Here is a 9,968-nt window from a genome sequence, read left to right as displayed (position 1 = left end):
GGAGAGGCTGGGATATGGGAAGGAGCTTTGTAGGGTGGGTGGAAGCAGCTGGGAGGGGTGGAGAATGCAATCTGTGAAAAGCAAAGCTTCCTTGTCCCAGGAACACTGGAACTGAGGAGCTCTGCATTTCCAAGGTGGTGAGCCTTCTCCAGGACCTGTGAAATACGAGCATGGATGCGTGGTGTTAAACCTCTTCATGGGGAAAAGGCAACTGTGGGGGACGAGGAGAGGGAGGCAGAGGAGGCAGAACGCAGAAAGCAGAGGCCAGAGGCCCCTGTTTGGGTGCCAGCACCAATCTGCTGTCTGCATGAGCTTGCCTGAGTTGCATATGCTGTCCTTTTCTGTGTGCCCAGAAAATTGTGATAAATAGAGGTCCAGGCAGGGAAGAGCATTTATTTTTATTTGCCTATTTTTGTCATTTACTTGGCATCTCTAGATGAATGGTGGAAGCAGGAGAGAGATGCTGTTCTCCTTGTGCATGCAGCCCTGGGTGTGGGGCAGATTCTCAAAGACAGCTGGATTCCTGCTGACCCCTTGCAACCTACCTTCACCTTGGAGATGCCATCCAGTGTAATGGTCTGTGCCAGCAGCCCCGTGGAGTCTCTCAGTCAGAGCTGTGGATGGGCAGCTTCCGTGCTCTCCAGCTGGGACAGCTCAGGTGCTGCTGTCTGTCCTCTCCTGTGTCAGAGTGGGAGTGGAAGGAGCTCCTCCTGACACTTCACCTCCCAGCAGTCAGACACAGACCATGAAACCCAAAGGTGTTCATGGATTCATCAAGCCCCAGCACTGCCAGGAGCTGCCATTCCACAGGACACCACCTTTTGTCCTATCTTCCTCTTGTCTAGAGACAAATTACTTGCAGCCTTCCCTTTTCACGAGAAAGCATTTTGAAATGTGCAGGCTGCTCACTTGTGGGTTTTTTTCCTTCCTATTTTCTCTTCCCAGGGTGTCAGGGTCAGTAGCCTCACATTCAACATGGGGCCAGAGGTGCTTGTAAAGCATCATCCCCTCCCTGTCAGAGCCAGCTGAGGAGGCTGAGGTAAACCCCAAACCATCAGGTGAATATGGCACTGTGCTCAGCAAAGAGGGCAAGAGGAAAATGTTTGATGTCTTGTTGGTCCACTGAAAGTTAAAATTGGCAGCAAAGACATCAAAGCAGGTGTGAGGATGCTTCTGCAAGATTTGCCAAGGACTCCTGTGCTCCTGTCTGATGCTGGGAGCCAGGGCAGGGAGAGGCTGCAAGCACAGCCTGTTTAATATTCTCTCTGTCCCTCTGATCTCCCCCCTACCCTGCAGAAGCAACATGTCCCCTGTTTCTGCAGAGCTTGTCCTGAGCAATAGCAGCATCTGTCAGGGGTTATGGTGGCATTAGCCTCATGGAGCTGGGAGTTAGCAGTGCTTGGCAGAGTGACAGGTCTGCTGTACCTTACATAAATCTGTATCTTGCATAAATCTGTCTCTGACTACTCTGCCAAGGTGTGTGGTCACAATTTGTCTGATTCTTCCTGCTGTCCACAAGGCTTTTGAGTTCCTTAGGAGGTATTTGCTTGAGACCCTTCTCCTTTTATCTTTCTTCACACCTCCTGACTCAGTATATTTCACTTGTATGTTTCCCACACTGTATATTTCACTTGTATCTTTCCCACAAAGTCCTAAAAGGGTTCTATCTTAAAGAGGTGTTTATTTCCAATTAAATCCCCATCACTTGCCCTTCACAGGAGCTGCAGAAATCTCCCTGTATTCCCATGGGATTGAATTCCTTGAGCCTCCCTGTGGCTTTGGCAGCAAACCCCAGCAGCCTCCTCCTGCTGACTCCTGCTGTTGGCTGTACCTGATCCAGGGTAGCTACAAGGTACCTACCTTGTTCTTCAGTACTTCATGGGGTTTTGTTGCCTCTCATCCACTTTTCTTGAGCCTTCTAGACCCTTCTGAGGCCAGACAGTAATAACGACCTCAGTTCTTTGCTGTCTTTCGGTGTCTAAGGAAATTCTGCAGGAAAACAAGAAAGCCATTATTAAACATATCATTATATCCCCACCCACAATGTGTTGTGAAACAAAGCACCTGAAAATAAAGTGTTGACCCCTTGAAAGCATCTCTGGTCAGTGAAGCTTGGCCTGAACCACTCTCTTGTCCCCAGCTATGCTCAGGGACCTGATGGGAAAGTTCATGGCCAGTGATCTCCTGTGTCACTTTGTCACACCCACCTGCCACCAATTGCTTCACTGTGTTAAGGCTGTAATAGAGACCTGCTCTGAGCATTGTGGCAGAGACCAGTATAGCATCTCTGTTGGTCTGCAGGGCCAAATACTTGGTGTGTATTACCCAATAAAATAGAGCAGCTCCAAAGGAGAATGTGATGTGTCAGGCGAGCTCATTGCACCTCTCAGAGAGTCTGCACTGAGATAGATGTCCTCAGGTGCTGAGCTGGAGGTACTTGAGTGTAAGAGTACTTAGTGCTGTTATTATTTATTATTGTTTGGTGTCTTGTGCTGGTGAGCATTTAGTGAAGGTGGCACACTCTTCTACCACAGGTTATCCAGGGGGAAAACAAATAATCCCACATTGTGTTGTAGCACACATCCTGAGCTCTCAAAATGGAAGTTTCTGTTTTGTCTCCAAGCCCTTTTTCTTTTGTAGGCAGACATAAGAGCTGTAATACCAAGTGAATGGTATGTACTAAGTCTATACAATGGCTCTTTAAAAAAATAATTACATATGGTACAAGAGGGAGAGGAAACCACTCCATTCCTGTAAATGGCCACTTAAGACGTGGAGAATAAATAACTGCAATAAATAATCTGGCATAGCTGAGCTTTAGCATTTGGGAGTAAATCAGAGCTCTTTCCCCATTGTCTGCAGAGAAGGCTCGGAAATGGAGTTGGAAGGAAAGCTAAAGATTCCCCCGAGAGTTGTGGCAAGGTGCTGGGCAGCCCCCGGGAGCGTGAGGGAGTCTCCTGCTCCGCTGTGTGCCTCGCTCCCCTTCCCTGCACCTCCCTTCCCCTTCCCAGGCATGTGCAGGGGAAGAGACTCCCGAAGTCTCGCTCTCCTCTGGTGAACAGGTGCCGGGGGATGAAGGCTGGCGGATAAAGGCTGTGCTGGCGGAATCAGCCCGTCCCAGGCGCCTCGGAGGCCGCGCACTCCCGGCTCCCCTCCCCGCCCGCCTCCCGCAGCCCGAGCGGCCGCTCCCCTGCGCCGTGCGAGCTCTGCTGCCGCTATTTAAATGCAGCTCCAGTCGCTGGCTGAGCGAGGGCTGTGTCGCTTTAAGCTGCTGCTCGGCCTCGCGTGTCCTGCGAGGCGCCCCTCGCCGCCAGACCCCTGCAGAGGGCTCCTCCAGCACCAGGGGATGCTCGGAAATGCTCTAAAGGTGAAAATGAGAAGGTTTCCACCCCTCAAACCTTGGCCACTTTTCTGACGGCAGTCTGAGAGCTCAGATGTCTTCTTTACTCTGGAAACAGGATTTGTAACGAAAAAGAGATTTTTTTTGCTTCTTTTTTTTTTTTTTTTCTACTTTTAATCCTGATAAAGAAGATTATTGGGAAGCTATAAAAGAAATCCCTTATTGTGGTACAGATGGATTTAAAAAAGTATTAGATCTTTCCGATGAACACTACTAGAGTGCTCTGCTCTTGGTTGGATTACTCAGGTAAGGAGCTTCCTCAGGATTTAAGATTCAGAAATCAGATCTGGAACTCCTCAGATAATAAGTGGAAAATATTCACTGCTGTGTTTCTATATTAATGATAAGACGATCTCTGGGTGAAATTGTATGTGTGTGACAGTTTGCTGACGAACGAGTGCATGAAGATGTTTGTAAGAAACGCTGGGTTTGAGCAAAGGTAGTTTGAAATAGCAAATGTTTGAGAGAGGGTTTTATATTTTAAAATGCCACAAAAACTAATTTTAAAGCCAGAGTGGGTAAAGTCTGCTGTCCATGTGTAAAGAACATGATGCCGGAGGAAAGATACAGAAGCATTTAGCAGGTTGTGGAAGTTTCGCTCTTTGACTGGGATTTTTAAAGTTCAGTTTAAATAACCTGAATACCTGTTTCTCCCCTGCGTGAGGCTCACCTTTCCCTTTGCCTTGTGATATAAAAAGCACGGGAGCACCAATTATGACAAGAAGGTGTTAATTCCTGAAGACACGGGAAGCCTCCTGGGAGCTCCAGGATCTGAGGAGATTGAATCTATTTTGCAAGATAAATGGGTCTAAAAAGAGAGGAGAAAAAGTGCATTGTATACTGCAAAGCAAACAGTTGGAAATGAAATTAATTATACACCAAGCAGTGCATCAAGCACTCAGTGCAGAGAAAGGAAGAGCCTCATGCTGATCAAAATAATGTTTTGGTATTCTCTATTAATTATACTTGTCAGTTTATCTGGTTCATTTCAACTAATTAGACTTAAAAAGCTTCCCAAAGACTCTGCTGCTTAAAAATCAGGGCGAAAAAAAAGGATTTCTATGCATATATTTCATTACCACAGCATTTTGCTATTTTAATATTGTTCATCTTCCTACTGTAGAAATCCCCTGATACTGCATGCAGTTTTAGTGGGGTTTTTTTGGTAAAAACATGATTTTTTTCCATGTGAGAGATTGAATCTTTCAAAGTCTTTCTTGCTCTGTGAAAATGATGTTCAGCTGATTGGATTATTAGATAGAGAGCAGCATCCCGTCATTGGCTGAGTGAGGAGAGTGCCTGAAGTTTGATTAATTTGCCCATCTGAAATGCAGCAGAAGGTGCTGTTAGGGGAGCTGGACGATGTGTAGCGTAGCTGAGCCTTGCAAACCTCCTGATCCTTGCAGGCACTGAGCAAGGGCTGCTGAAGTTAACAAGTCAGAGGGAAATTCACCCACTTAGTACAACCATGAGCACAAGTATGGAAAAAGAGTTGTCTGCACTGCATGGCCAAGTGCACCAGCACCAGCAGACAAAGAAATTGCCTTTTCCCTTTGCAAAGGGAATATTTTTAAAATTTTGACACAATATGCTTTGTGGAAGCATCAGATCTTCTATAGAACACATCTGAAATTCAGCCTGGCCATACTCCAGTCCTTGTGCATGCACAGGTCGAACAAAAGGAAGCTGATTTCATCTGGGGATTAGAACATAATTCTGAGAAACAATTACTTTGTTTGGTAGACAAAAGCATGATTAATAATTAATGCTTGCAAAAGCAAAAAACCAAACAATGTACTGTTACCTTCTGGGTCAGTAATAACCTTTTTAGTTTTGGGGATGGAGTATTTTGGCAATATGTCTTGGATATCTGAGGATGTGTTATGTCTTTCTGCAATGTATTTAAAGCAGCTTTGATACTGGCTGGACATCATCTTGGGTTTTTCCAGCTGGTGTTGTGACTTTTTAAAATTTGGTTTATATTTTTAACTCCCTTGTAAATTGAGCTATGGATCAGTGTGAGAAGATTTCCCAGCTTCTATTTATATTGTGGTTTTTTTAGTCCTCAGATTATTACAGTTTGATTTTTACCACTGAATTATTAAAGTTACCCAGGCTCCTGTGTTGATGTCTCTTTACCTCAGCTGTCCTTTTTGGGCATGACCTTTGTTGTACAACAATTGCATCCTGCAGGGGGGGAATAATAATCAAAAGACGTTTAGCAAAAGGAGTGAAACAGAAAAGTATTAAAACCACTGTTGTAATGGAAGCTGACTATTGTGTGTGCTGGAAGGCGTTGGATAATAATGTGTGTCTAATATTTTGTTTAGAGAATGGCAGTGGTCTCTGCAATGTCCTGGGTCCTGTATTTGTGGATAAGTGCCTGTGCAATGCTGCTCTGTCAGGGGTCCCTCCATCACACTTTCCAGCAGCATCACCTGCACAGACCAGGTAGGACTGAGCTCAGCTCTGGGCTGGCAGGCTCTCTGCCCGTGCTCCTGTCTGTCTTGATAAATGATTGACTAATCAAAATTCTCTTTATCATTTAAGTTTTATGAGTTGTTTGCCTTTGTATTGCACAGCATCTGTTTTCTGGTGAGTCTAATGTGTGTTGTGCTTTGCCAATCCAATGTGGGAATAGTCATGTTTGATGTCATTTTCTAACAATTGCCCAACAGAAAAATCCCATTGCGGGTAACGGTTCAGTTTCTGTGTCCTTGTTTCTCTCTCCCCTTCTTCCCATTTGGTGAAGTTCTGGAATTTCTGTAGAACTTGGACACTGTGAGAGCACAGGTTTGTGGAATTTTGTACTTATCTGACCCAGTCTGGGTTCAGGTTTGTTCCTTAAACCGTGGGCACTGAATCTGGAGGTCAGATGTTTGCCTTGGGTTAAAGGAGGCACACTCATTCAGAGGTTCTCAAGTTTACCTCTGAAATTGATGGGGCTGCAAAAAGTGTGTCCTGGAGGAGAATCTGGGACTGTGAACAGAGTGCAGTGCCTGTAAAGGCAGAATCAATCCCACAGGTTAACAGTGGAGAGCACAGCTCACCTGGACTGCTTGGTCTGCAGGGACAGCACAGCAGTGGTTTTATTATGTTTTTATTAATAGAAATGGATCACATAACTCCTTCAACTGCTAATTGCACTTTGAAGAATGTGCTATGCTAAAAATTTTCATCTGGTTAAAGTTAGATGGGCCAAGAATGTCACTTAACCAAATTTGAATCCAAAGAAAAGGTGGGAGGGGCTCTAAGAGTTGTAGAAATGAAAGATGGAAAGTGTTAACTCACAGTGATGAATCATTTTATGACATGGCAATTAATATTTTAATGTCTTTGATCAAATGATATCCCTTCAAAGACAGATGGTCTTGAGCACAGGTCTTTGGCAACTTTAAAACTCAAAGTTTTCCCAGGTATGTTTCTTGCCCAGAAATCACAGGTATTGGCGTTGTCTTGGTTTGTTCTAATAAAACATAAATATTACAGAGGAATCGACCAAAATCCTTGCTAGGCCAGGTCTCAGTGCCCATATTAGAGCATCAGATTAACCAAGGGTGTCACCTTTAACCCCTGGCACTGGAAATCTAGGAGTGCTTGAAGTTTGAGGGGTGAGGGACTTCTTTGGGACTTGCGGAGATTTATTATAGTGCAATTATCAGAAATGCTGCTGGTTATTTGAGTTTGTCCCTAGTGAAGGAAAGGGGAAAAGAGAGCCCAGCTGCATGGGTATGTAAAGGGAAAACATAATATCACTTTATGGAATCAGTTGAAACAAGTGACATTATGAGGAAAAATGAGAACTGGGCAGATCCAGAGCTCTGCAACATTTGCCTAAGCTTGAAAAATCACCTTTTTTATGAAGCAAGAACAGCAAGACACTGAATGCATACCAAATGTTGGGGAAATGTAAAAAATGACAAAATCTTTCACTCAGGGATGTGCTACAGATAGAGTGAAGGTTTTACAGCTGCCTCATCACCTCCTTAGAAGCAGCCAAGCTTTCCCTCCTGCGAGCCTGGCTCAGGCAGCTTCTCTGCACCCTACATGAATAAGATTGATGGTGTTCTGATCCCAGGCAGCCAATTTCAGTCTCTCAAGAAATAATCCACTACATTGACAGATGAGTGGAATTTGACATGATGTTCACCTCAAATTCAGATTGTGCTACACCTGGGAAGTACCAGCCAGTGAGTGTCCTTTAGGGAAACTCAGATATTTTGGAAGATTTCTGCTGTCACAACAGAAAATCAAGACACTGTTTTTTTAATAGGGCCATGAATTTGCAGTCTGCCAACTGAATGTGAAAGGTTGTACATAAAAGGGATGGAAATATGTTAACTAGCAAACTGAGTGATTTTAATGTATTCAACTGCAGTCCCTGAGCACATCCTATTTTTCATATTTATATTATTAGGAATGTGTAGTTTACTTTTAGTTAGAAACTGTGTAAATAAGATTAAAATGTTCAGCCAAATAAAAGTGAATAAAAAATGGATGCAGATAAGCCAAAGCATAATTTCAGTAGTTTAATACTTTGTGTATGAAATTTCCAGTTATTGCATCATGGCAGATAGAGCTGTAATCAATAGCATGCTCAGCATACCTTTTCTTTCAGTTTGTGATTGTGCATAGATAATGAGCTGCCCTAAAATAAGAGAGTTTGAGCAGTTCATCTCCATCATGGGGCCACTTTGGTACAAGATAATTAAAAAGGCAGGTTCCACCTCATCTTGTGCTTCTCATTCTTGATGAATAGAAGAGTCTCACTGAGCACAGGAAGGTGCAGGTAAAAGATAAAATCCTCTTGGAGTGTATTTAGCATAATAAACTTGAACTGAACACAGTGGATTAGCACAGTGAATATATCCATCTGGACCACAGCAGTTAATCCAGTTTGGAAATCCTGGAAATCAAGGGCAATATATTAAAAGGTTAGTTTATCATCAGAGATTTCTGAGCTTGATCTTTTTTTTTTTTTCCTCCCAGAAACTTTCTCAAACAAGTATCTGAATGGGCTGAAATAGATTTTAACACACTGTGCAATCACAGTAGCTTAAAGCCTCTTTCCAGTGCAGCATAATTTTTCATTTTTATAATTCAGTACTTCTTTATTCAGTTAGATGACTTAGCAGAAGGTATGAACCTGGAAACAAATGTGATAAACTGCTCTACATGACAGTATTTGTGACTTCATTTTCTGTGAAATGTTGGCAGGTGGGCACAGGTAGTAAGGCCATAGTAAATACTGCTTGCTTATGAGATGAATGATGCTGTATTGTTTGTGCCTGTTCATTAATTCTTTCTTGTCTCATTAACGCAGTGAGAAGTTTGAGTGCTGCTCTTTAGTGCCCTTAAATATTGGTGCCTGTTCCTTTTGACTTGGGTAGGTGAGGAAGAGGAGACCTGGGAGTAAACCTGCAGAACCCCACTGCAGTGTAATTCCCCTTGGGCAATATTCATGGCTTTCTGCAGGGTTTTTTATGGTTATATTTCATTTTCATGAAAATCATGTTAGGCAAAGGATGTGTGAAAGCATTCACAGGAAATGACTTTATGTGGAAACAAATCTCCATCTTCTTTGCAAGCTTGTCATTTCTGTGTGATTTAAGAAGAAATAGTGGTAATGAAAAGAATTCCATGCTGGTTGTTTTGGTCTCTAAGATACACACAGTTGTAGGGCTGTGGAATTGGCCTGAGGGGTTAGAGTGGACATGTTGATTTGCAGAGTTATCTGAGTGCCTGTGATAGTTCATTGATCATCTGATTGACAGGATCGAGCCTCCCAGCAGCAGGAAGTTGATGCTGGGATTTGGTGACATAAGATATTAGCAAAGTACAGGATTCAAGTTTGAAAAAAAAAATAAAGCAGACATCACCCTTTCAGTCACGCAATTCTTTGCAAAATTTTGACTTTGTTCTATAACAAGGGATTGGATCTTTCAGCTAATCATAGGTGACAACACTGGCCATGTATTGGAAGGACACAGGATTCACCTGTAGGTTTGTGCAAATGAATTAGTCTTGTGTGCAGTGTAAAGATGGAAGGCACACACAAGCAGAAAAAGGTACCCACTGTAGCACTGCTGACATTTGCAAATATGTTAATTAAAAATAGTCCTGTTCAGAGGAAGAAATCATGGACTGAATCAAGGCTGGAATTTTATGATGCTAAACATGAAGTACCTTTTATTGTGACAGTAGTTAATGATGTGCCTATTAAAAATCTCCTCAAGAAGTGATTCTCTGTACTACATATTACGAGACAGAAAAATCAGTCTCAAAGCAATTCTGCATCAACTAACAAGGAACATCAACCTAAGGATGCTGTGAGCATGTTTCTCAGTAGACAGCATTTTGCAGAAACTGTAGTCTGTGGCTGTGAGCAAAAAATGTCTTAGTTCTGATCTTGGCCTTCCCACTGATTTTTTTTATAGCCCTGGGGTAAACTGCATATTTTCACATTTCAAAAGGTCTGCTATTTTCATATGCCCCATATATGTGGCTATTCAGTTCAAAACAGGCAGGGTTTTGAATCTAATTCCTCAGGAAAGTATAAATAAAATGT

At 43.1% G+C, this 9,968-nt stretch overlaps 1 protein-coding gene across 1 annotated transcript in view; it reads left to right on the top strand.

Annotated features, from left to right (window-relative positions):
- Positions 1-3,274: 3,274 nt before the first annotated feature.
- The window catches only part of TAFA1 (TAFA chemokine like family member 1), a 209,168-nt gene continuing 202,474 nt past the window's right edge, over positions 3,275-9,968 (top strand). The window contains exons 1-2 of the mRNA XM_005420183.2: positions 3,275-3,646; positions 5,731-5,851. Coding sequence (XP_005420240.1) covers positions 5,734-5,851 — 118 coding nt within the window. The 5' untranslated portion in view covers positions 3,275-3,646; positions 5,731-5,733. The remainder of the gene's footprint in view (positions 3,647-5,730; positions 5,852-9,968) is intronic.

The sequence above is a fragment of the Geospiza fortis genome, unplaced genomic scaffold, assembly GCF_000277835.1.
Source record: "Geospiza fortis unplaced genomic scaffold, GeoFor_1.0 scaffold70, whole genome shotgun sequence".
Lineage (NCBI taxonomy): Eukaryota > Metazoa > Chordata > Aves > Passeriformes > Thraupidae > Geospiza > Geospiza fortis.
This window is presented reverse-complemented; position numbering and strand designations above follow the sequence as displayed.